A 27921-nucleotide genomic window follows, 5' to 3' on the forward strand; every position below is an offset into this window, starting at 1 on the left:
GGTTGCTGCGCATATGAATAATTACACGAAGATATAAATATTTATATAAATATATTAATAAATCCTCAACAACAAAGAACATGTATATTTTATTTGAAAATATAATATGTATATAGAATACATAGAATATATAGAAACATAATAGCATATCGAAATATTGTAGAAGTCGCTGAAGCAGATCATTATGAGATGTCTTACTTGTACGCCTTTGTAGCAAACACGGCTTCTCCGAACTTGAAGTAATTTCTTTACAAAATAAATTAAAAGCCTTCAGGCATTCATTCACTTATCGCCACCGATGGTGGTACCCAACCACCGAAGGCTATCTCCAGTTCTTTCGCAACCGCCAGGCAAAGACGGTCTTGATACGGTGAGGCTATGACCTACGAGTTTTTATACGTATCACGCGACAAATCGATTATTACATCTGGTTAATTATTCATGCGTTTAAAATTTTTACATTATAAGAAACGGAGAAAGGAAAGAGGACTTTGCTATTTAACCCAAGTTGATTAATTGAGCCTCACCTGAACGCCTACAGGCATCCCCTCGCGATTAAGTCCCATCGGTACGTGTACAGCAGGAAATCCGATAACATTGAAAAGACTACAGCTCGAAAAGGACAACAATTCGAATAGCATTAACTGCGGGAGAAAGTGAGTTCGGAAGGTCGGGTAGATAAGTACTCCGTTATCCCCCAACAAATTCTACAGAAGAAAACGGCGAGTGTAGAAAACGGGTAACGAGTTGTCTCGTACAGACGTGATTATTATGCCGGACTTTCAGGATACTAACCAGCAGCTTCTGTCGAATCTCATCTGCCTGTTTCGTGTAATGCGATATATTTGATTCGCTAAATGGAAAATGTGTCTGAAGCAGCGTATTGAAGAAGAGCGCCTGTTTCGTGTGTTGCGACAGACCGAACAGAGCCTTTAGCAGTTCGATCGGTGGATTTTTCTGGTGCTGCGGAAAATAGGAAAAATTACACAGTAAAAATCGTGTGTTTAAATGTTCAAATTTTCTTGAGTTATCAAGATTTGATTATTATTTAAACGTGAAATTGACATAAAACAGATACGTTATTATTTTCGTAACATTTTCATGTTTTATATTTGTGTTAACATAATAACTTGACACTTTATGTATGTCATTTAAAAATTGAGTATTACTTTGAGTTCTTTTAACACGACTGTTTCACAAAATCAACCAAAACATGTAGTATCGACATTTCTTAAAAATTATTTTAACTATTCTAATTTGTAACTCTATCGTACGATTTTCTTATCCTGTCTGTTTTATTACATCACACTTAAGGTGATGTAATAATTAAGTAAAATTAAGTTAAAAGAACATAAATATAAATGTCAAATGTAGTGTTAATTAATTAACATTGATAATTTGTCAAAAAGTAACACGCGATAAATGTTATTTTAACTTAAAATTTAGAGTGGACTCTTTGGAACATGTAAAAACTGTTAACGTTAACATTTTATTTTTTACTGTGAAATATCAAAATCAATACGAAACTCGACTCTAATATAGTCTTTACATGTAGATGTAATATGTATATGTATAGTGCAAATATACACATAATGTAATATTAAGGATATGTAAATACACAACGTGTAAAACAGAAGATTATTTATATATGTATATCTTTTGTTTTATTTCTCGGTCGCTATTATATTCTAACAATGATATCTATGCGTTACAACATTGATAAAATAACGCATTCCACTTCTGAAATAACGTTGCGACAATATTGCGTTACGCGGCTGCAATACCGTAATACTTTACAGTGAAATACGTTCGCTGTTTTTTTTTTTTTTTGCGAACGTATGGAAAGGGCACGAACGTGACGTGACTTTCACGTGCGGAAAATAAGCTGGTCAATTGAATTTTTCTCTTGTATCCCTGCGTAAGACTATTTCAGAAACAGTCAGCGAGATGCTGACAATTGATCTAACTCTTTTATATAACGATTCTCGTGTATTCTACACGGAAGAATTAAACGCGCGTCTTTCATACCTTGGGATTGTCCGTGTCTACCGGTAATTGAGGGACCTCCTGTATATTCATGAAGCTTACTAACACAATTTCGGTAATTGTCACTGGCCACTCTATTGGTAACTGCAATAACAAATTAACGTACGTTAAATCTCTCGCTTATACCGGTAAACCGCTGCAAACACTGTACCTTCTCCGGACGAACTCCATATTTCGCGAAATGTTTAGCGGCTTTCAGAACGTATTCCTCAATTTCCGCAGTCATCGGCAATACGCCGAACGACTTGTCCAAACTTTGCCGATAGTAAACCTTTATTTGCCCCAAGTCCACCGGCACGTCTAAACGCAGGTCGTGATCGCATCTCAATGTCATCACTCTCATAAGCAAGCCGAGATCTTCGGCGTATCTAGTCATCGGGCCGAAGGTCAGTAATTTGTTGAAGTACTTGTCTTTGGTATATGGAGAGTGTCCATCAATTGGAATAACACCTGCGAAACAAGTAGAGAATGGCATTAATATTATAGCCACTTTCTTTAATTTTTCATTTTATCGACGAACTTGTAAAAGATCGTTTTTTAAAAGCCAACAATAGGTTTTTTAACACGTGCACGGTAGAAAACATTTTGTATTTTTGTCGAAATTTTCGTGTTCAATTTTTAACATACTCTTATGTTAATGTAACATATTATAGTTATGTTATTTTGACTTTTCTGAGAAATTATTTACATATTTGCTTTCTATTAAAGCAACATTAAAATTAGAGTGGATAAATTGGGACATGTAAAATGTGTTAAATTCAGCACTAAATTTTTTACTGTGCGTAATGAACATTACCAAAAAATTATCTAAAGCAAATAGTAAGACTTAATTTTAAATTTATTAAAGGATTACAGTAACGAAGAATACAAATACAAGAAGATCGATTTACCGGACGTGGGTTTGTGGCCAAAAATGCCGTTCAAAAAGGCAGGTAATCTTACGGAGCCAGCCAAATCCGAACCAATTCCGATCACAGAGGCACCTGCCCCAAGCAACGCACCCTTAAATAAAAATTTATTTAAGTATCCTCTTCTTTTTATTTAGAGCTTTTCAGACCGTTTAATTTTAAACAAAGATTATGTATATATGTTTGATCGGACACATATGTTAAATCAGTTATAAGGTAAGGATATTGCGTGGTGGTACGTCTATGTTTCTGAGAAAGGAAAGTGCTCTAAGCGAAAGTCATTAACGAGTAATAAATGACAAGGTATTTTGCGCTCGAGCAAGACTGTGGAATTTTTATGTTAACTGAAGTTATCGCCTGGAAGGCAATTCTTCTGGATAATAATCTGCGTTCATGACCGACAAAGCAATGCCAATAATTCTAATTGCTAAGTCGGTTTGCTATAATGAAACTAGGGGAAAATGTTTCTTCTCTTGTAATACTTAGCGTTATTTCAGATTCTTAGATTTGCCAGTAATAAATAACAATAAATAATCCAAAATTGTGAAGGCTCCCAGAAGAAAATTAAGGAAGGAGAAGTGCCAATGTGAGCCACAAAATGAACGGATCTCAGTTCTCACAGTACGAATTAAAATTCTCTCTTTAATGGTATCAAGTATAAATACGTTTCGACCCTTCTTCGGGTCTTCCTCAGTTAGACTCGTGTAACTTCAAATTATCGGACAGACTCATATCTTAAATTGTTAATCAGTCGATCTCTAGATGGTCCCAGACATAAAGAGGCTGAATAACCGTGATTCGAAAGATGAGTCCGTGGCAACGATGTTAGTAAGACTGTCATCTGAGTCTGTCCGATAATTTGAAGTTACACGAGTCTAACTGAGGAAGACCCGAAGAAGGGTCGAAACGTATTTATACTTGATACCATTAAAGAGAGAATTTTAATTCGTACTGTGAGAACTGAGATCCGTTCATTTTGTGGCTCACATTGGCACTTCTCCTTCCTTAACAATAAATAAATTTGTATCGACCTTAACTGGCCCAAATTAAATATATATTAATAGTGTGACGTTAATTTAATATTTATTAATAATGCGACGAGTAATTTTTAATTTTGTATTTTTAACATTATTGTTATCTCTTTAGATCGTGCTTGAAAAGTTTTGATCAAAACCAATGGTCGAAACGTCGCACTATTAATATATATATTAAATTTGAGACAAATTTACTCATTTTTAACTTTATGTTATTCTTTCGAGCTACCTCGTTTGTTTTATATGCATAGACAGTGAATTTTTTCTTCAAAAGTGAAATGGTTTCTGAAATATGTATTTAATGATCAGAGGAGGTGAATTACTTCTCCACCGGACGATCCACCGGGCGAATATCTAGTGTCGTAAGGATTACAGGTGCGGCCGTACACCAGATTTGTACTCTCGAAGGCGCTACACATCTCCGGCGTGTTTGTGACGCACAATGGTATCGCGCCGGCATTTCGGAGTATCTCGATGATCGTGGCATCGCGGTCTGCTTTCATCCCTTTGCGAGGCAAAGAGCAACTTGTGTAGCTGCAACCTGCAATCATAAATGCACATTTACCTCTTAAATAAGATTACGCACAATTGCTGATCGCTTTAATGTACTTAATGCGAATAATATTATGTATTAATCGTATTTATTTATTGTATTTATTAATTGTAAATAATTCAACATATACAAATAATTGAAGCATGCATTTTCAATTTTTGTACATATTTGCGTATGTTTGTTTAAATGCAAAGATGTAAAGAAGTATTAACATCGAGAAACTACGTACTTTAAATTACTCATACCTTTTAAAGCGAAACATTCTTTGATGCTAATTGGAACACCATAGAGCGGCTTTTCTCTTTCTAAAGTCTCGACGTCAACTTTGTCCGTTTTCAATTGTTCGTCGCAGGCTTTCGCCTCGAATATTGCTTTGCTAAATCGGTTGTCGACGACAGCATTAAGAATAGGATTCACGTCACGGATTCGCCTTATATACGCGTCCACCACGTCGAAGCTCGTGATCTAGTTGTTTTTAAATGGATTTAGGATAGTTTCTGATTATACAAACTTTCTGACATTTTTCGTATGTATATGTGTACGAAGTGTGCAGCGATTGTAAAAATTAAAATTTAACGCAATAATAATATGCAATTGGCACAAAGCAAGGAAAAATGATCGCTGGAATTATACACAGAAGAATATCGCTGTAAAAATGTAACAAGCGACTCACCTCTCTCTCTCTAATCTTCTTAGCAAGCTGCGTGGCGCTCAACATGTATATGGGATGAGTTATCGGTGATATACTTGCCGGCTTCTTGTAAATCAACAGCAAGATTCGTCGAAATATTTCATATATAACGTTTAGGATGCCAAACAGTATACGTATTCTCAGCAGCATTGTCTGTAAGATAAGGTATATGCTGTTCATTTATGTATCGCATAAATTATTTTATAAATATATACTTTATATACTATTTCGTAGATATTTTTACAAAAAATTAACGTTTCAACGAAGATATAAAAATTTCTACAAATTTCTATTTCAAGTCAATTTTTTGTAATTAGTTATAGAAATTTTTTCCGCTAGGGAAATGTCCTTCAAATGGCTCAAATCTTCTTTTTCTAACCACTCAACCACTTCCTCATCCATTATTTGAGTCAGGATGTGACATAGCAATTACAAACAGTACCGAAACGTGATGAAACAGGTATAACATTGACACGTACCGAGACGCACTACACGGCGGACATCGCGCATACATATAGAAAGTTCCATCACTAAAGTTGTTGCGAATTAAGAATACATTCGTAATATTTAGAATTTATTTTTAATTTAAGAAGATATTAAAAAAACACGATGTTAAGAAAGCAACTTTTTCAGTGTGGTAAAATGTATGGCAAAATTCCAAACAACTCTCATGAAGTTCTTCGAAATGTTATGTTATCGCACTATTATATGATTTTAAGGATAAATTTTGTAAGAAAATTCTCTCAGTGTAATTAACCTTATACGACACGAATACCTAAAAGCTTGAATTTTTTAATTTTTAAAATTTTTTAATTTTTAAAATTTTAAACTTTTTAAATTTAAACTCAATAATGGCTCGCTCGTAGGTCTCATCGTATATTTGAACAAAAACAATGTGTTAAAGATCTGTGACGGCTCACATTGCCCCTATTGTCTTCAAATATTTAACATCTTAACATTGACTCAATCAGAAGACTAACTTTAATATTGTTTTATTGGAGCCTCACTCTACAATCTTAAAACAATGTGTGTTAATCAGTGAAACATAGAACGATCGAAATTAGCATTTACGCCAATCACGTAACAAGTTTTAAAGTCATGGCCACATCGCATTATTATGACTAGCGAGGTGAATAGGTGGTCTTATTGAATTTCGTGTCACGGTTCGCAGAGCTCCGGATAATCGTAACCATAAGTCTATCGCGTGTTCGGCACACACGATAGATCATTGAATAACAATGATCATTAAACACGCGCAGATCATTGAATAACAATGGCTTTTACAATGGCTCCTTTCGCAATCGGCCGCAACTAGATATTTCGGCACCAATAATCGTATATGCATTTCGCATTTGCTGCGTAGGTGAAATGGGGCCAAGCTTTTCCAAAATAATTTCAAGGTCTCGCGCCACATTTTCTCTCTCCTCCTCCTCCTCCACCTCTTGGAATGTTATCTCGTATTCTAAAGTTAAAATATTCAATTTTCCGTAAGGCGCCTTTTCTCGCGCCTGCCTCTGCGAAGAGCTCGTTTTAACACAGCAATAAATTATCCTTTTTTTCGCCTAAGACAATATTTTCTGCAAAAGGAGAAATGTAAATTGGCTCGTGTAAGTTGACTGACGCGACCCGCGGAACTGCCCTTTGGTCAAGTACACTCCTAAACACTTGCGTGACGTGTGTAAGATCTGTCTAGACTCGAATCCACACAGGGGTCGTGTGCATCTTGAATAATTCAATTCTTATTCTTGCGCGGGGTGGTATGTAAGACGATTTCCTCATCATCGGCCGCGAACGAGGAAACAGAGCTTTCGCTCGACAATATTCAGCGCGATCCTCGCGCGGATCGTTTCAACATTTACGACGGAACACCGAAAAATTATATTCTTATTTTAAGAATATTTCACTTACTTTTATAATATTTTACTCTAAAATAAGCGCTAAAAGAATTGTCTTAATTTAAGAGAGGAGTCTTCTAAACAGGATATTCTTGTCGGACATTCTTTTTGATATTTTTAATGTACCATGTAGTTTTCGTTAATTAAATGTTTTTTTTTTATAAATACACTTACCTTAGTGGGACTCGAACTCGGGACCTCTGGATCGTGAGCCAACTGTCTTACGTGATGGATTACTTCTTAATTTGTTGCAATTAGGTGTTGTATTGTCTACATATGCCATAACCAACGCAGATATATAATTTTACAAAAATTATCATAAGAAACAGGATTAGTTAAAAAAGTAATAAAATCTTTAAATAAACATACAAATATAATTTTAAAAAATGTCGGATCAATGTCGGAAACCAGAGGCTCGACACATAGCATTGGGCCGATCACATATGTATGGTACAATTTAGTATATCATAAATAGTACGTTTTGAGTGAACTTTGGACAACTGAATTATTTTTTACACGTATGTTCAAAAATTGCACAACGATAACATAACGATATAAAAATATTGTATCATACCAGGTAAGATTTGCCAACTTTTGCCCAACGTCAGAACAACCTTGGCAATATTACGGCAACGTGCAACCGACTATCATTATCACGGCGCCGCGGCGCTACATCGGCTCAAGCGAGGGTAGCGGCGTGTGCCAACGCATCCCTTCCAGACGCCTGAAGCCTATCACACAATGCCAGGCAACAGACAATAGGAATAGGAAATACAATTTTTGACGCGTTGGATTTGTCGGAAATTTTCTTCCAATGATGGGCTTAAGTATGGTGGTCGGTCTATTACTGCCTGTGAGCATTGGACAAGAGTCGACTAATCTCTCTTGGGCCGATATCGCGCCGCGATTGGATAGTGATAGCCGTAATAGTCGACTGTTGCCCGATACCTCGACTCACAGGTCGATGTGAGCGACATCATGGTAAAAAGAGCATTCTGCACAGTATCTACACGGATTCGCTTGGGCCGACGTCGCGTCTCGATCGAACAATGACAGTCGGCTTGCCGTGCTATCGTCACTGTCGGCCCTACGTTTCACGTCGAGCAAAGGTCGGCAAACCTTACATGGGAATCCTCACTTTCGCAGTACAATTGAGTAGAGTCAACTACTCTGAGAAAAATGTTCGATTAAATATAATCGGATAATTATATAATAACAAACGGGCATATCCAATTAAATTGTATATCCGATGAAAAATGTGATCGGTTTTTCAATCAAACTTCACAGGTAACTGCATTTCAGCAGATAAATTTCATCGGATGTATCCATAATTTTATCGGAAAACGTAATCGGAAAAATTAATCACCGGAAACACAATTTAATTGCAGTCCTACTGTGGTCGTTACATCGGATGGACGTGCCTTCTAACATAGTTCTCCGAGTGATGCCCAGAGATGGATGTCAAATCTCCTGTGATTTTAGTTTAATATCAATGACGTAACATTATTGTTGAATCCCTTGAGAAGGACCACAACCCGTATGGTCGAAACGTCGGATTTAAATACATAAACCACCTGCCAGCCTAAAGTCGTCTAACAATTCTTTTTATCGTTAATTAATTACTGGCGATTCACATTCTTTCGTTGACAATTTAATTGGTTTATCCGATGAAACGTTTCATTAGTATACGTTATATTTTTAAAACATAAGAAAAAGTAGTATAGACTACACAACTTCTACTATAGTGTTCCAGACTGGTGTTTCCTGTTACATATTCTAATTGAATCTCGAGTAAACAACTTTACGTAATATCGGATATGATCTACTAATCGATCTTACAATTAATTTTCGTTGATAATGCGTTGCGCAGAAATAAACTGGTACAGCAAGAGTTCAATTTTGTATTTAAAATATATTGAAAATACTAAGTCAGCTCTTCTAATTGTTCCTTTAAAAAGTTGCTCATTATATTTTTTACAATTGACCTCCAGTCTTATCTCCGACACGTGCGCTATTACGCAACGACGCAACGCTAAACAAAGTTCTTATTTTAATAAAAACATTGATAACGTATTAACAAGATACCTATTAACAAGTCAGGAATAATTATAGCCTGAGAGACTATTCTGGCTAAATACAGGGCGAGACATTTAATTTACACATCTCGAAGAACTTGTAAATTATAAGTTGTACAAAAAATTGTTACATACAAAAGTTGCGTGACTTTGAGGGGGTTATTTTACCATTACATAGTGTAACAAGGATACAATATTTTATATGAATGTATTAAAATGAATATGCCAATGGCAAATAACTTTTTATTATTATTAACAATGGCTCATTAATTTTACATTTATCTTTAAATTAGGTGTTCGAATCGGTATCCGTTAACATCGATGCAATGATATATACATATACACACACACACCTATAAGATAATTTCAATGAATAAGTGCCAGGCAATCTCCTCTCAAAAAAGTATATTTTCGAAAATATGGATATTGAATTAAAATCCTGAAAGTCAAAATATTGTTATATAATGATTTTATGACGAGTCACTGTATAGTCATTTTGAAGTCGTATAAGGCTTGTTTTCTGTTCCTATACTAGTGAACTAGTGCAATAAATTAGAATAAGATAAGCATATTTTTTCTCATTCTAGTACGGAGAAAAATAATTTGCTGACACAGCAGATTTTTTGCTATTGTAGCAAAATCTGTTCGTTATTACTCGTATATGGACAGCAAGAAGATTTGTTACGAATACTAATCGCAATTTGCTGGATATAATTTGCTGGATTAACAAATTATCCCGAGCAGACATTTTAGTAGGGTTTTGTTGCTCCTTACAGTTTTTAATATGGGGTGGGGTATCAATAGGCTTCCTATTAAAAAATTCACTTTGTAACTAATTGTTAAATTGTGTGAAATTGTGTTAAATCACATAGTCATCAAAAGTATATTCAGGTTATTGAGGTCTATCCATGATCCAGACAACTCGCTCTCGCATCATATCGGCTCGCCTTTAATACTAATACGGGACGATTTTTACTTACGAGAAAGACGCGCGGTCGCCACGTCGCGGCAGTATGTGGTACTAGTGCTATCTATTCATGAGGGAATCAGGCGTATCGGGATTTCGTTGTGACAGCAAATGTATTTGCTAAGAATATATTATTTTGCTTCAGTAGCAAATTTATGTGATTGTAATTACAAATACACTCAGTAAATTTTGTTCTATTCTCGCAACAAAATAGATTTTTTTTAATATAGATTTTGCTATAATGATGAATAATTCATAAAATTAGTTCTATCAACTAAATTTTATTGCTATTACTACGAATATGCAGTAGCAACGGCGATTTTGCTATCACAGCAAAATTATTTTTTTCCGTGAGCTTACTGCACTAGTTCACCAGTGCACAAACAGAAAACAAACTTATAGTTTCAGTAATTAAACTCTAATGTTTTCCCGTCATCTTGACGTCAGAATTTTTTTATAGTTAATAACGTTTAATTAGTTGTTGTGTAATATACTTCTATATATACTTGTACATGTTATGTAAGTTATGTAAGAAAGAAGTGACAGAGCCAGAGGTAAAGCAATATTTTTTTAATTAATCATTTTTTTATCAGTGTAGAGAAAAATTCACACAATATTCAAATAATCGTGAAATATTTAGAATAATGTATGAAGATTACCTCCCAGCGAGAAATAACTCGTCGATGTCGAAACGACGTCGAATTATTTTCCCACGGTTGTATGTATACAGGGTGTCCCATTTTAACTTGGACAGTAACCTATCTCAAAAACTAAGCCCAGTTAAATGTTAAAATGGGATACCCTGTATACAATTGAGCTACCGAGAACCAAAGTTTTAAAACTAAACTTCTTCTTACTTTGAAAAACAAAGTTTTGCGTTCCCATTTTAGATACGTTTCTTCTTTTATAGTATCTTACATTAATATAGTTGTAAATACATAAATTATCATTTAATCAATAAAGCCATTGTCTTAAAAAGTATATGTATACATGCAATCTTTACTGATAATAATATATCGCTTTGAATTGTAATAAAATATATAATATATGGGATATTTTCTGCATAGTTCTCATGAATATCACAAAAACATTTCTTGACTAATGGAACACTTCACGCTTATTTGAATATTCCTTGGATATTCTGTAAATATTTCGGAATGTTTATAAATATTCTTAGGATGTCAATTTAAAATTTTACGAACATTTTATAAATATTCTAGCAATATTTAACGTTTACTGGACATACCTCTGTGGCTCGATCTTTTCAGTTTCACTGTCATGCTAATTTTATTATTCACGTCAGTCGATTATCACGTTGTAAGTATCTATCGTTATTTATTAATATCCTGACGGGAATTGCCCCTCTACTACAAAATAACGTGATTTACATCAGAAAATGATGATGTAAGATATAAAATAAAATATAGAATACATTCGAAAATACGCACAGAATACGACGAAAAGTAATTTGTGCAACTCAAAGAAACCATACCATCAAAAACAGGGCACTCATGTGGTAACGTAGATCCCGTATGGGCGAGATATACTTAAAATATCAAAATAAAACGAGAAATACAGTCTCCTTTTAAATTTTTTCCGCAATTTAATTTTTTAACTTACGACGCGACGACAAGTAACGACAATTTTTATAAACATCTAGTTATTTCTCACTTTTGTCGCGCTAAAGGGCTCACTGTAGGGTTCCGGTTGTCAAAAGATCACTATTCTAGAAAGAAAAACTTTATTGCACGTACCGTCGAACAGTGTCCAATGTTCAGTAATTCCGTTAGATTTTTCTTTTAGTCACTTTCGGCCAGAACTGAAGAATTACTTGAGATATGAAAGATCAGTTGAAAATTTTTCCTAGCAGGTTTCTTTACGTAGCGTGGCGCTGTCTCGTCGATAAAAAAAATCGCCTGCCTATAAAACCGTTAAAACGTATTATTTAACGGTTCAAAAGCAGTACGCGAGAACCAGTTTCCGATCGCACCCTGAGCGCGTGTACCATCGACGCGTGGCACAGTGGACTGAATGTACCGATGCTACGACTTGAGATTTTAACAGAAGTCGGTGGGGGAGTCCGGCAGGACCTCTAGGGTGCCTGGTAAACTCGGAGTTGCTTCCAATAACCACGTGGAGGACGGCACCAACCGGCTTAAGAAAAAAAAACATGCATGAAATCAGAATTCCATTACCAGCTCTTTAATCCGATTCTTTCACAATCGTCGCATAAATGCTATTGATATTTTCTAGCCAGTTATAACTTCGATTTCAAAAAATCGTCTGGGTTTTAATTAACAGTCCAAGATATTAAATTTGCAATAAATATTTGTAAATACCAAGTAACAGTTACATAACATATAACCTCTAATGTAAATATAATATAACATGCGTGTGATATTACATTTACATTTACATTAAACAAATAAATTCTTCACTTTGTACACGTTTATAATGTTGAGTAGGAAATTATAATATTGATGTTATGTAACTGTTCTTGGTGTTTACTGGGTAATATATAATCACATTTGTTTCGCAAATAAGTTTTAATGTCGACTTGAGACAAAAAACTTTTCTAATTTAAATATTAACTTAATGTGTGAGACTTAATAACACATTTGAAGTGAAATTTAATTAAAGTTCGTTATATAATTTCATACATCACTGAATACATCACTAAGCTACAAATTAGGTCTGTTAATGTTGAAGTAAAAGGGTGTAATTTCTAAATTTCCAAACGTGCAATTATTATATCGCAATAATTATGGTGGAAACTGACAACTCTTCCTTTCTACGATACTAACCGCACCTAGTAAACACCAGCGAACAGTTACATAATATCAAATATAATTTTTTCAATAATATAAATGTAACGTAACACATGTAATACATTCATCAGAGTTATGTTGTTGAGTAGGAAATTATAATATTACAGTTACGTAATTGTTGTTTGCTAAGTAAGTTCTTATGAAAAATTTTGCCGTCAAGGAAATTAGCAAAAATAACGAATGATTCTTTGTTACACTCGTTCCAATTACAAAGCTTAAGAGAAAATGAGAATAGAAATTTTATTCTTCGAGATTTCATATAGATTTTATCGCAACTTCGTAAGAACAAAAAGACAAATTATCGACGAGTACAAATTTCAATTTTTTAAAATTCCTGCATTAAGAAATCTGTGCAACACGTAGACAAATACTATTCTTAAAAAAAATATATTAGAATCTCTCGCTTTCTCTCACTCTCACTCTCCCTCCCCCCCCTCTCTCATTCACGTAATCACTTCCTTGCAATATCGAGATACAGATGCTAGGAAAACTCTCTAGTCTTTAAATTAAAGATACTAATAACATTTGTTTTCAAACAGTCCCTAGTAGCACGGTGCATTGGCTAAACATTGGCTAAACATTGGTCCAATGTTGGTTACATTGGAAATGCATTGGCCGATATTGTCCAACGCAAAGCCAATATCCCTAATAGCACTCAAACATTTTTGAAACGTTGCAAAAGTATTTTTTTAAAGATAAAATATTTCTGAAATTATATGAAAAACACATTTTGAAAATATTTCTAAAAGCCCAAATGAAACTAGTGAAAAAGATTTCAGTACAATATTGTTTTGAAAGATTATATAGCAAAATTATTTTTGGAACATTTTCGCAGAACAGAATATCTTAAAATATTCCTGCAATGTTTAAAAACATTTTAAAATATGCAAAAAAATTTTAAACAACAAAAAATTTATATTTTTGTGAACTATTTGAATAAAAATACAAAAAGGAGATTTTTTAATATTACGCATACAACACAGCACGATATCAGCAACATTGTAGCTGACATTTTCGCGGTTGTATGTAAAGAATCGTAAAATCGCGGTCACCCATTCTAGTTTTAACTACCACAGACTTCTATATACATATATGGAAACTTTTAAAATATTTCGTGCCAGGGATTGGCCGTGGAATAAATGTAAATATTGCACAATAATAATTATACAATATTAGATTTATATTGAAAGTGCATTGGTCAATATTTAACAATGTAATAAGAATATTGATCTAATATTGATACAATATTAAACCAATATTGCTAAATAGACATTGGCTAAATAAGAGAAAGCGTCCATCTTACAACATTGGGCCAATATTGAATACTAGATACACATTGATCCCCATTATTGCGCCAATATATTGTGCTACCAGAGGTGTCTCCTGGTACCTTTCGCCGCCCCCTTTCTATCAGTTTGCCGCTTTAAATTCATTAATTAATTCTCACCGCGGGACGAGGCGCCGCGCGGGATAATCACGGCGGTGCAATTATCACGGGGGCCGCGCGCGGCGCGTTGATTGGCCGAGCGACACATCGGGTTCGGCGTGGGACCGCGAGGGCGCGCTCGAGTGCGCAACTCGCACTCGTGCGGGAGCCAGCGGCCGATGGCGACGACCGCCGAGATGTGCCTGCGAAGTTACGTGGTGCCGCCGTGCCGTCCTTAGATCCGCGTCGTGCGTCCCCTCCCCCCTCCTCCCGCGCGGACCGCCGTTGCTTTTCCGCGTGTTTTCCGTCCCTGCAAGACGCACGACGACGACGACGACGACGACGACAACGACAACGACGGCGACGACGACGACGACGTCGACGTCGACGACGACGACAACGACGACGACAATACGTCCCGACGTCGAGCCCGTCGTCGAGTGCGTGCCGCGAATCGTCGCGCGTGAATGCGTTCGTCGGTGTTCGTCGGTGTGGTTGGCGGTGTGGTGGTGTGGTGTGCGCCGTGTCGAAGAAGTGCCGACCAGATCACGGTGGATCATCCGTCTGTACCGAGCGAAGGGGAAAGAAATATGCGTATATAGGTAAATATCCCGGAATGCGTGTAAAATAGAGCAAGAGTGGGAGAGAGAGAGAGAGAGAGAGAGAGAGAGAGAGAGAGAGGAAGAGAGAGGAGAGGGTGCATGTGCGCGAGAGAAACGGGGAGGGAGAGGGGGCGAAAGGTTGGTAAAGAAACGAGGTGTCCGCGTTGCAGCTCACCGCGAGTTGACACTTCCGCGGGAACATGGGTCCGCGGCTACACCGCCAGTCGTCCCCGAGTCGCCAGCAAGCGGCTGCACCGCCGCCGCCGCCGCTGTCGTCATCGTCATCGTCGTCGTCGTCGTCGTCGTCGTCCCGGCGTCGTCGTCAGTAAACACCGAGCACCGACGGATATACAGAGTGAGTCATTGCTCCTTTGCTTTCGTCCGTTCGCCGCCTCTTGCTCGCCTCCCGCGTTCACCGTCCTCTTTCTCTTCGCCGCCTTCCTTCGTCTTTGCCCTTTCAGTCTCCTGTGATCTCTGACCGTCGCTCGCACAGTTCCTCTCGGCGCGATACCTGACCCTGACCTCTCCGCGTTAACAACCGAGCGAGCCCTGCAGGCACATCTAGTCCTTCCGAAAGGATCCCGGCCGTTCCGCGTATCAGGACGATTCCCGGCACAGTTCCGGGGACTTTGGAGGTCAACGAGAGAGAAGACACTCGCGCCGCTTTGCGCCTCAAAGCGCTCCCGACCGCGGCAAAGCTTGTTTGTGCGCACTTCAAAGGTCCGCGCGACGTTACCTGGATTTCAACCCCGGGGCCCATTGTAGTGCAAATTTTCCACGAGCGTTCACCGCGCGCCTCCTCTTCTCTCCCTCCATCTCTGTCTCGTTTTCTCACCATTTCGATTTTCTCGCGTGAAAAACTAAAAGTGCTCTCAGCTGTGTACGTTTAAAATATTTATCCGGAGGTATTAAAAACTTTTTTTTAAATATGACACCATGGATAACGATGGTCCGTTGTGAATGAGCACATCAGGGACGTCGAGAAGGGTTTTGGGTGAACCTCTTGTTTACTTCTTCTTTTTTGCTTACGGACAGTGGCAGAATCGTACGAGTCCACAGCTGCGTGGTTTAACCCATTGCTCTCTAGAAACACGTTCTATTTTATATATAAATAAGTCGAAACGCTTAAAATATTTGCCGACAATGTACGACTGTACAGTGTGTACTATACAATTTATACGCTTGCGCAAATTTTTTAAACGTAGAGGAAAGTCCCCTATTATGAGACAGGATCCTAACACGGGATAGCGGGGTTTCCGTTAAATTAACAAGCATCACCAGTTGATTCCACCGTGAATTTATTGCCCTTTGAGCGAAATCTGTCTAGTGGAAAAATCACCGTTGGATCGTGCGATCGTTGCGAAAAAGATTAGTGATTGAATTTGGATATTAAAAACCTGCTATCTCATATTGGAAACCTCCCTTATAATAGAGGGCTTTCCTCTATTATTGACTGCAAAATAGAGTGTTTCTGGCCGCAAAGAGCACATTGTAGATTAGGCTTCAGGTCTCTCAAGGCCCTGTTTCACCAAACGTCATTTAACTTTAATTTTCGTCCGTTTTTTATATAAAGTCGACCATTATAGTCCAGATTTTGCTGCGTACTTCAATTCCGTAAAAGAGAATTTTGCATTTCTATATAGCCAATTAAAAGATTGCTTCTAACAAAGAATGTCGATAAAACAGACTGCTTTAGGATCCCCTTAAAGTGAAGCAACTGTGGTGAAACCGGGTCTAACTCGTAAAAGTAAGTTTCTTCGCCACATTTGTAAGATGTGAGACAAGATACTGTTCGTTATCGGCGTGCGCTCAAACAAATATTCGAAATCTTAATTAAGGAAAAAGTAATTTTGTATAAAAGATTGTACCAGCGGGGTATCTGCTCCAGTTAGGAATCTAAGAGTCGGGGGGGATTACAGGCGCGTCGCGACTGAATTATCCGAGTCGGAAGTGCCGGCGAGCCTGTTTGAGCCTCAAGAATTATATACTATTATTGCGATCGCGAACACGGAATGCCGACGTCTTCTTTGAGAGCTCGGTTCATTAAAAGTGGGCTGCCAAGTTCACAAGCGCGTACATGTGCGCGAGCGGACGCGTATCGGCGGACGCAGCCGTGCGTTTTCTCGAGCCGCGGTGGTTTTCTGCGGTCGGTGCTTTCGTTTCGACTGGTCGCGGTGCTTTTTCTTCGGCCCGTTCCTCGCTCGCCGCGCCGCGCCGTGCCGTGCCGCGCCGTCGATGGCCTCCTACTCGTGCTTCGTATACCGGGTGTACTCCCAGTCTCGGTCGGGCTCGAGAAACGATTTCTCGGTTCCAATTGTCCGACCGTTGGCGTAACTCGGGAGAGAGAAAGAGCGGCGTAACGAAGGATCGGATATTTAACGTCCCATTGACATTTTGAGATACGAGCGTCTCCGCTCGGGGACTTTGATCCGCGCCGACTCTATCGACCGCGCTCCTCGCTTCTTCCCGTACGGATCTTCAAAGCGCATACCCCGTGCCGTTGTTCTCTCTAGCGGACAGTGCGCTCGTATTTCCGGAAGCGTGCGGGAGAGACGCGCGCTGACGTTTACGCGAAGAAAGCGCGGCGCGGCGACAAAAGCGACGTTGACGTTGACGCCGACGTCGACGTCGTGCTGCGCCGAGGGCACAAGGCAAGGATAATGATATTACGGCTTAAAGAGACGGCTTAACCTAACCGTTAGTTTATTGGCGTGAAGGAGTCGCGGAGCGTGTCTACATCAAAGCGGCCGCTTCCGAGCTCCACTTTGCCCTGCCCCACTTGTCGCCGCCGCCGCCGCCGCCGTCGCAGTCGTCGTCGCCGTCTCCTCCGGCCATCACTACCACCACCGACGCCTCTGTCCGCTTCACCGAACGACGTATGCGAGCGCGGCACCCTCGACGGAGCGCGCCGTCCGTGTGGCTGTGTCTATCTATTAACACCTATTAACATCTGAAACGGGACACGCAACTGGCACGGCCATCGGTCCAGCGCCGAGATGCGAATCTCGCGGCGGCGACGACGACGACGATGACACGCGGTCATTTGTCGGGGGACTTTCGGATAAATTACGGATTCGAGAATACACCTGTCGACTTTCTTTGCGGATCAACGTTAAAATCGAGGATCGAGCGCGCGGCACTCGCGTGGAACAGCGCGGATCAGGGTTCATTCAAAATCGAAGACCTCCGAGAATTCTCGGCGCGCAAGCTATCCGGCTTTGTGAAACGCCGCGACGATTACTATTTAGCCGTGCCGTCCGTCCCCCCCCTCCTCTCTCTCTCTCTCTGCTTGGGACTCGCGTCCTGTCTTTTTATTTACTCCCGCGGCGGAACGGCCGACCGGTAATAGATAAAACACGGGGGAAATCTGCCGCGGTGGCTCACGCGAGCGGAGGAGACGCGCGTGGCCCACCCTCCGCGAAGGCGCTGGGGCGGCCGAGGGGGGAAGGAGAGGGAGAAGAGACGAACGGCACGCATGGCGGCACGGTTTGGGAATCCCCCCGGAGCACCGGAGCACGACACCGCTGAAGCGTCGACAAAGTAGCTGCTCGGGCTCTCCTCGTCCTCATCCTCCTCATCCTCCTCATCCTCATCCTCCTCCTCCTCCACCTTCGCGGTCGTGCCATCGCGTTTGATACCACGTGCTCCTCGTCGGGATAAAAAGCGGCCGACATCGACAAAGCGAGAAGGGGGAATTCCTCCCCATTTCGATATCAAAGACTCTCCAGAACCGCTAAAACGATGCTCTTTGACATCACAAAGCTTTGGCGTTCCTCCCCTACCCCCTCTTAACCTTTCTCTTTGCGCTCGCGGTGTCGCCCACGCTCTTTCTCTCCACTTTTCTCGAGTCCGTTTCTTGTTTGCCGCAAACGCGCCCGCCGAGGAAAGTGACTTACGTCGTATATACACTCGGTGCCGTCAACGTCGTCGGCGTTGTCCTCGTTCTATAGGCAATATTTTCTCACTGAAATCGCACCGCGGGTGTAGAGGGGGGGAGTCTTCCTTTAAAGCGCCGCGGCTCCTCGTGAGATACCGTCTTTCCTTAATCCACTCACGTGCACGAGATTTGGGTGTAGCATTTTTTTTTACCATGCGCGACAAGGAGACTTAAACGCGCCCCGATTGACGATTTCGAAATCTATTCTTCTCCCGACAAGCGTGTAAAAGTGGATGTAGAGGCAAGTCCCCTATTATGAGATAGCAGGTTTCCAACATCCAAATTCAATCACAAATCTAACTATGGGTGCTTTCCAATTGCAATATCCTTAGACACTTTCGTGCACACGGTGACACAAATGGCATTCCAATTGTCACAATTGTCGATAAACCTCTACACATTCGTACGTACTCAGCCCGAGGGCTACTACTCGCCTATTGGGTAAACTCAGGTTTGGGAAAGTTACTTTATAAAAGTATCTAGTTTACAGTTTTTTCGCTAAAAATGTAACTAGTTACAGTTACAAGTTACCAATTCTGGAAAGCAACGCGTTACAGTTGCAGTTGCTCAAACAGTAACGAATCGTTACTTTGCTGTTACTTTCTTGCAATGAAAATAAAAATATCAACCTGTGCACGTTTGGGTTAAAAAGTTTAAAATAATTGGAAAGCACCCTATGTGTCTTCCACTAAACAGATTTCGCTCCGAGGACAATAAATTCACGGTAGGATCAACAGACGACGACTCTTGATTTAGCAGACACCCCGCTATCTCATATTAGATGCCTACCTCATAATTTCATCTGTATACTCTTAAGAGAAATCGTTTTGTCGCTTTAACGACATTAATTGTCGCGGCACGTGACGATTATCGCGGGACGCGCTGCCTCTAACGTAAACCGGAAGTATCGGGCGTTCCTCTGCGAGCCGCGAGAGGGAAACAGCATGACGTAACGTCATCCGTCATCTGTCTCGTCTGGGTGCAATAATTGCCACTGTATCGCCGGCCGGTTCTCTCTCCATTGTTCTCCGCACGCCCGTTTCTCCTCGATTCCTCCTCCCCCGGGTCTCTCTCGCCACTTGGGCTTCCTCGGTGTGTCGCTTCATCGCCGCCCGCCGTTCCGGCCGCTTTGATTCGCATATCTATCGCAAAGCTAGCCGCCGGGCGACGCTAATCGCCCGGTGAATTCGAAGTGCGCTCCCGCTCGAGTGCTCTCGCCCTCGGAGCGAGCGAGCGGCGCGCTCCTTCTTTCGAAAGTGCCGCGTCGACGAGGGGACACCGATAAAGCAAGAGCACAATGAGACACAGGGTGTCCTGTAGCTTTGAAAGGATACCTCAACGTCGACTAGCCGACTAATTCGTTCCGGGCAGAAATGCTATGGCTCTTTTGTGAAGCTTTGCGATCCTGCTGATTTTGGGGAAGGAAAAACAAATCGCCTGTCTCCAGAAAGCCTCCCGTGCGTGTCCGCGGCAATCGTTTCAATCTCGTGTCACTCGTGAGCTTCTTCACAAAATCATGCGTAATGGCCGAATCAGACTAGCAACTGCCGACACAGATGGGACTGGGATTGGCGACTGGCGATAGTCCTCCAGCCAATGGGAGTCGATTAAATTGCTGTTGTGCTCTCATTGGCCAGAAGACAATCGCCAATCCCAATCCAATCCGCGTCGACAATTGCTAGTCTGATTCAGGCCATGATGTAAGTATAAAGGTGTACCATTGCGCATAATGGCGTCATCCGTAGTGACGTATGTGTAGTAGGCCAATGAAAAATGGCCAGGAATGCAGCCGCGAAATTCAAATGCTCTATTAATCGTATATTACTAAATATATATTAAAATATATATTTTAACTTAAAATTTGTAATAAAAGAATAATATTTCAAGATATCCTCTTCAAGATATCCTCAATAGGCTCCACGTCCGTATTCTCGAGGCCCCTGCTATCAATCTCCGTCGCCAGCCATTCTCTTAATACGCACACTTAACCTTACCAACACTGTTTATTCTGTGTGACACTGTCAGCAGCCATATTGAATTCTAACATTCCTGGCCATTTCTGATTGGCTATCATTTTTGACGACTGCGCATCCACGGGAATGGAACACCTTTATACTTACATCATGATTCAGGCCTTGATGATCACTGTGCACTTGTTCGTGGTTTCGAACACATGGAAACGTTGGGAGACGTATCGCTCGAGGAGCGTACGGGAATTAAATTTGTCCCAAGCGTTGCCAATAATTGAATAATACGCCGCCGTATGGTGTTACTAGGGTGTATTACAGTCTAATGCTATTACCAGCGGATATTACTATCAAATTTGCCTTTGTAGCAGCTGTATCGCATCGCCTTCCGCATACACTTCTGCCGACCTGCGTACTTGTCCAATCTGTCTGCACTATTATCATTACTCGCGAATTATAGTTAAATTTTAAAATTCTCGGGAGCGAGGGTCAACAGTTAGCAGAGGAGAGTCCTCTATTGCGGGATAGTGGGTTCTCAACGTCCAAATTCAATGACAAATTATTTTTCGCAAAGATTATCTGTCTAACGATCGATTTTCCATTAGACAGATTTCACTCCAAGGACAATGCATTCATGGCGGAACCGACAAGATGATGTCTATTGATTTAGCAGAAACTCCGCTGTCTCATATTAGGAGCCTATCTCGTAGTAGGGGCCTTTCCTCCGTTGTATTTTACGCTACATTGCACTGTATAAAAAAGTGTGTAAAATTACATATAAGGGTGTCCCAGGAGGAAAGGTCAATATTCTGGGAGGTGATAGTATCGGTCATTTTAAGTAAAAATGTTTATATGATTACATATCCCATTCCCCACTGTTTCCGAGATAGAGCTACTTGAGTGTCTCGTGTATTTACTTCTTTTCTGTACACTTCACCCTTCGTCCAACCACATAAACGTTTGCGGGAATTTACTCTTATACGTCTGTTGACTGTTGCGCCGATAACATTGTAGAAATGTTCAAAATGCTTTGCATATTCACAAATGTCGAATATGCAGATTCCTGTATGTTTACGGTTTCTGTGATGGTAGTGCTACTGCTGCTGTTGCAGAATACCGTCGATGCTTCCCCACACGCAGAATTCCGAATCGTAAAGTGTTTTCCAAGGTTTTCAATACGTTGCGTGAAAGTGGAACGCTTCCCAGTGGTCATGTTTCATCTGAACGAGGACGTCAACAAACTGTGCTCTATCGCGGAAACAGTGGGGAATAGGACATATTTAACATTGTTGCTTAAAATGACCGACACCATCACCTCCCAGAATATTGACCTTTCCTTCTGGGACACCCTGTCTAATAAGTGTAGCGATTACACTATTAATAACGGAAATATATAAAATTATGTACTTTTGCCAAAAATTTTTTTTACTCTTTGTTGTGTAAATACTTGTTTATACACGATGAAACATTACAAACACCTTTAATAGATGGTTCCGATATTACCTACTAATAATTGTAACTTTACATGTAATTTTGTACAGTGTGGCTCGACTGCATTTCAACGAATCCGGTACTCGTCCGCGCAAGCGCGTCCTGGACGATAAAACACGAAGCGCGGCACGTAAATTTTTCAGCCGCGATACCGGAAGCGACGGTCGACGGAGACTATTGCCTCCTTATCCGGCTGACTGAATCTTTTAACGTCGGTAAGAGGCAAATCTCGTCCCGCTTAATCCCGTGTAAAAGTTTCGGTGGGTCTCGCCGGTGAATCTGCCGTCTCTCGGCCTCTCTATCCCTGTCGAGGCTGCCGGTCGAAATCGATCAAACGGCAAAACTCGGCGAGAGCTATGCATTTTTCATCCGGCGTAAAAGAAAGCGCTCGTAAAGCCCAGCGAGATTCTGCGGCGTAATCCGCAGTGCCGTTCCACGTTTCTCGGCACAGCGAGATCTTAAACTACAGTTTTGCAACGAATCCCCTACGATTCCTCCTGTTAATCCCGCAACGCAAATGTTGTGGTTTTCAGAGTTTAGTGGAATCGTTGAAAAAGGAGGAATTGTAAAGCCAACGGCACACAATACTATTTTTCCTACTGGATTGCTTACGAGAGCCAATCAGGATGCAGAGTATTCGATCAGGTGACTTAAGGCTAAAGCCAATTGCTTACGAGAGCCAATCAGGATGCGGAGTTTTAGATCAGGTGACTTAAGGCTAAACCCTGATTGGCTCTCGTAAGCAATCCAGTAAGAAAAATAGTTTCGTGTGCCGTTGGCTTAAGAAATCGCTCGCGTACGATTTTTCATACTTTCGATTCGAATGGAGAATGCGGATTTATCTCTCTCGGCACGGAGAGGATCCTGCTCGCTCGGGCGAGTCTCGCGGTATTCTTCTGTCGTTCCCCGGGCTCCCTCGGCCACGACGGCGATCCCGTTAACGAACGACGCCATTAAGGGCGCATTAACATATAATTTTCCGTGAGAAATTATAGGCGACTCAGCGCCGGGTTGCTTTGCACGGTGTTTATTACGCGTGTCCGCCGCATCGCGCGGCGCGGCGCGAGAGCGAGCGGGTCCAGGACGAGAAAAAGAGTAGGAGAAGGCTAAGGATAAAGTAAAAGGGAGAGAAAGAGAGAAAGAAAAGAGCAGGAGCGCCGCACCGGCGCGGCGTCCGGAGTCGATTGGCGGTGGCGAAGGAGAGAACGTCGGATCGTGATGGGGCTGTCGCGGGAGGGGGAGGAGGAGGAGGAGACGCAGAGGTTTTAAATCGCGTGATGTGTTAGTGCATTCATGCGAATCCACATCTTGCGGAGGGAGCGCGAAGGGGGACCTGAGGAGCGCGCGTGTGTGGGATCGCGTGCGGCGGCGAGATCAAACGAACACGCTCCGTCTCTCTCCGTCCCGCTCCGACTTTCTCCCTTCCTCCGTCGTTCGTTCGACTCTCTCTCTCTCTCTCTCTCTCCCTTCATCATCATCGTCCTCGTCGTCCGCGGCTTCTCCTTTCCCTTCTCGGTCGCGCCCGAGCTCCGGCAAACACGCTACCAGTTTCTCACTTTTGCTCGCAAGCGCGCGTCCTCTCTCCTTCTCCATCTTTCTCTCCTCCTCGACGACAACGTCGAACCGGCACCGGTTCTCTCTCGTTGGTCTCGTCCTTTGCCTTCTTGCCCTTTCCTCTTGCCCGACAAGGAGGAGCTGCAGGCCGCCGTCGCAGGCGCGATTCCATTATTATCGCCGATAGTTTAATTTCCATTAATTGCCGGGCACGCCGGTTTCCCATGGAATCTGCAAGATTAAAGCGCTAACCCCTTTTTAAAACTGATATTGTACCTAAAGAATTTGACCGCGCGAGCGAATCGTTGAATTTTAGAAACGATCCGACTTCGAGAACATTAGCTCTGTCGAACTGAGAGGCTCAGAGGGAAATTTAGTATAATTTCTTAAAGGCATTCAAACGCTGCAATAACACATTTTTGTTTTTCACGTAGCAATATTTTCTGTGTAAAATTTCCTCTCAAGATTCCTCAAAAACTTATTCTTATACAATTACATTTTTGCTCTAGTATCGAACGATTCTTATATGTAGAGGAAAGTCCTTTTTATGCGATTGAATCCTAATATGGGATAGCGGGATTTCCGTTAAATTAATAGGCATTATCAGTTGATTCCACCATGAATTTACTGCCCTTGGAGCGAAATCTGTTTAGTGGAAAATTCAGTGTTAGATCGTGTAAATTTGTGATTGAATCTGGGTGTTGAAAAACCTGCTGTCTCATATTGGGAACCTGTCTCGTAATAGGGGACTTTCCTCTGTAAATATCTATTTATTATCTGGTCAGCGCGCAAAGTCCATTTGACTGAATATAGCATAGAAATATTTCAAGTTATATAACGTTGCAAAAACCGTAAAGCCAAAATTATATTCCAAACATGCGAAAGACAGGTTTAGTCTGGAACAGGTGAAATTAGCCGCGTCGCGAGTTCCGTTTCAAGAGAATTTCGTAACGGGGTCGTGTACCTGACAATCTCTTTAAATCGGTATTTACTGAAGTCGATAAGATTGTCGGGATGCCAGCTGCCGCCGCGGTTGAATCGCGTAGCTGGAAAATGGCATCTCAGATGCACTCGATGCGTCGATTTAAGCTTGGCCGATGACACCGGCAATTAATTCAATATGAACCGACAGTCTTCTTCAAGATTAAGAGCATTTCCCCAAGCCGAATAAATTATTATAAAAAATATCACAGTTTTTTCACGAATAATACGTAAAATACACATCAAAAATTTGATATTTCGCTAGATGCACCAATCTCGAAATCAATAAAGTGGTTTAAAAAAAAAGAGACCCGAAGGGAAGAATCGGGTAAGCTTAACTTTTTATTCGCTTCGTGCGATGATATACTATAGCGGAAAAGTAGAACTTAGGGCGCTCATGGTGGCCGAAGTTTGCATTATTTGCTGGAGTGACAATTATCGAAAAATGGAAAAATTGCGAAAGGGAAATTTAAATTGTTGCGTGTATTAAGTCCCAGTCTACAATAGAGATTTAAGCCCTAAGCCTTAAGAAATTGACTAATCACAGTCGCGCATTCTACTCATACTTGACCGTGATTGGTCAATTTCTTAAAGCTTAGGGCTTAAATCATCTATTGTAGACTGGGACTAAAGGGCTGCCATCTGTAATTTTACTGGCCTAGGACAGAAAGGTTCAAAACCCCGGATTTTTCCGTCTGAAACCCGGACACCCGTAATTCATAATATTAAATTATTGCAACTGCTGATAAAACGATAAAACAGAATCTTTTATTAATTATTTATTATTAATTATCATTAATAATATCAATAATGACTACTTCAATATTATTATTTTATCATTGATCCCGACCCATAGACATAGAAAATAGACCCAGCATGCCCATTCATTTCCTTAAGAAAAGTTGTCACGAACATAACAGACAGAAAGGCAAAATAGAGTGGCCGCAGGGGGCATGAGAGGGAGCGAAAGACAAAATATTGTCTTGCCTCTCTGTCTGTTATGTTCGTGACACGTAGGGAACACGTATACTGGGTTTATCTTCTATGTCTATGTCCCGACCGACGCCCTGTACGCTCTGATAATATACCCTGTACACGGATATATTTGGCAGATTAAATAGTGTTCTACGCGCTTAAAACCCGGATTACTTTAAAAAATCCTCCCGGACGTCCCCGGGCGCTAACGAAACTAGGACAAATCCGGGGAAAACCGGACGGATGGCAGCCCTATATCTGGGGCGTGTAGCAGCCAGTCTGTAAAAATTAAAATGGCAGACCAATCAGAGTAGAGAACACTATTCGCTCCCCTCTACTAGAGTCCCTGTAGTAAGAGCCTGGCAAGGGTTGACGCAAAATGGCGTCTGGTCTGTTCGTTATCGCTGTATTACTGCACTAGTGCAGTTAGTTAATTGCACTAGTGCAGTAATGCAGCGATAACGAACAGACCAAAGGTAACCAAATAATAATAATAATCCCGCGTTCAGAGTACAGATTCGAGACACCTTATTGGTTCCGCCATTTTGCGTCAAACCAATCAAACTGAGAATATTTCTTGCCAGACTCTTACTACAGGGACTCTACCCTCTACCTTAATTTTCTCTATGTACAAATCTCTACCTTCCCACGCGCTCTTATACCATGTACCTACCATTAGCATGCTAGTAGTCGAGCTGCGTGGAGTATAACACTGTACTCTTCAACAAGGACTTTACTATACCTACCTATTTATAACCGAGGTGAGTTGTATGTAAAAATAATTATTAAAGCAAGGTAAATATTTATTTCTTAGTTAAGTACCACCTTAAAGCGTCATATATTGAATTTGTACACTGAATGTTACCATTCAGACGCCGTACAACAGTTCGTCATGAGTCGCAATGAATATATTTTAGCGTTGTGTGAAAGTTTATCCAGTAGTAATAATAATAATAATAAATGCAATCGTGAAGTTCGAAAGTTACAGTATTATCAGTATTGTAATTACATGAGGTGTACCACTTTGAAGTTGTAAGCCAACCGTTGCAACCGCCACGTGGCACGCCACGCGTAATGGTAATACTGGTGATACCATAAATTTCAAGCCCCATAACTCCTGAGAGAGAACATTCGAATCGTATACAAACATTCATGGAACATTCGGTGCTATCTGGGTATGAACGAACTGAATAAAAGAGTCTTCAAGCCTAATACACGATAAGAAGAAGTAAGTATTTAACGAAGATATAGTTTCACATGTTTTATCACTAAACTTTTAACTTCTTCTTATCGTGTATTAGGCTTGAAGACTCTTTTATTCAGTTCGTTCATACCCAGATAGCACCGAATGTTCCATGAATGTTTGTATACGATTCGAATGTTCTCTCTCAGGAATATTCGCATGGATGTGCCGTGAATGTTCTTCGTTTCTAGAATGTTCTTCGTAGCCGGACTACCTAAAAGAAGGGCAGCGGCACACACGCACACGCACATTCTCTGTATTCATACGCCACCATTGCAGATTTCAGCGTCTAACGATAAAAATGGCTGGCTAGTGGCACGTGGTGGCACGTCGATAAACGCCGTAGAGGTTAAGGTATACACTATTAACATAAAAAATTTATATTCCGTATCATAATCATATTCCGTACAGATATTATTATTTTTGGTAATATTTATTATGTAATTCCGCAATTGGCGCATATTAGAACGTAACCATGGTTTATACAGAGTGAGTCTTTCCAAATCCGACAAAAGTTTTGAGAAGGTAGAACGGATCGAGATGAACGGAAAAGTCCTGTACCATTTTGCAATTTTCGTAATAGTTAACGAGTAATTAATTATTAAAAATCGTTGTCTTAGGCCGTCCTACCGCCCAATTCGAGCGCGTGGCGAGATGTGCGCATAGCAATATCGATCGCCGGGCGGTCACATCTTGCCACGCGCTCGAATTGGGCGGTAGGCCGGCCTAAGACAACCATTTTTAATAA

At 40.8% G+C, this 27921-nt stretch overlaps 2 protein-coding genes across 6 annotated transcripts in view; one reads left to right on the forward strand and one right to left on the reverse strand.

The window, feature by feature from the left end:
* Positions 1–86: 86 nt before the first annotated feature.
* Positions 87–12226, reverse strand: LOC105557856 (fatty-acid amide hydrolase 2-like). Of its 3 annotated transcripts, none has more exons than XM_012005225.1 (11): positions 11924–12226; positions 7302–7397; positions 5215–5385; positions 4787–5006; positions 4312–4529; positions 2937–3048; positions 2198–2496; positions 2029–2130; positions 796–963; positions 528–707; positions 87–383 (listed from the first exon to the last, which is right to left on the reverse strand). In XM_012005225.1, exons 3-11 carry the CDS (start codon positions 5380–5382, stop codon positions 279–281), a joined length of 1572 nt encoding a protein of 523 aa, XP_011860615.1. In that variant the 5' UTR covers positions 5383–5385; positions 7302–7397; positions 11924–12226; the 3' UTR covers positions 87–278. The 3 variants fall into 3 exon arrangements, with proteins under 3 accessions (XP_011860615.1, XP_011860616.1, XP_011860617.1); XM_012005226.1 differs by lacking the exon at positions 11924–12226 and adding an exon at positions 7702–8334; XM_012005227.1 differs by lacking the exon at positions 7302–7397.
* Positions 12227–14558: 2332 nt separating this feature from the next.
* The window catches only part of LOC105557855 (axin-like), a 32365-nt gene continuing 19002 nt past the window's right edge, over positions 14559–27921 (forward strand). The window contains exons 1-2 of one of the 3 annotated variants that reach the window (XM_012005223.1): positions 14559–15025; positions 15196–15380. The gene's annotated coding sequence lies outside the window, so the exon portion shown is untranslated. The remainder of the gene's footprint in view (positions 15026–15195; positions 15381–27921) is intronic. The other 2 variants (XM_012005220.1, XM_012005222.1) reach the window with 2 other exon arrangements.

The sequence above is a fragment of the Vollenhovia emeryi genome, unplaced genomic scaffold (genome assembly GCF_000949405.1).
Source record: "Vollenhovia emeryi isolate VEMERY1.0 unplaced genomic scaffold, V.emery_V1.0 DF939411.1, whole genome shotgun sequence".
NCBI classification, from domain to species: domain Eukaryota; kingdom Metazoa; phylum Arthropoda; class Insecta; order Hymenoptera; family Formicidae; genus Vollenhovia; species Vollenhovia emeryi.

Excerpts from the sequence above, each read along its gene's own strand:
- LOC105557856 (XM_012005227.1), bottom strand. The coding sequence starts at position 5,382 with ATGCTGCTGAGAATACGTATACTGTTTGGCATCCTAAACGTTATATAT. Across the intron at positions 3,049-4,311 it reads GTGGATCGTCCGGTGGAGAA|GGTGCGTTGCTTGGGGCAGG; the intron begins GTAATTCACCTC and ends TTTTTATTTAAG. Across the intron at positions 2,131-2,197 it reads ATGGAGTTCGTCCGGAGAAG|TTACCAATAGAGTGGCCAGT; the intron begins GTACAGTGTTTG and ends TTGTTATTGCAG.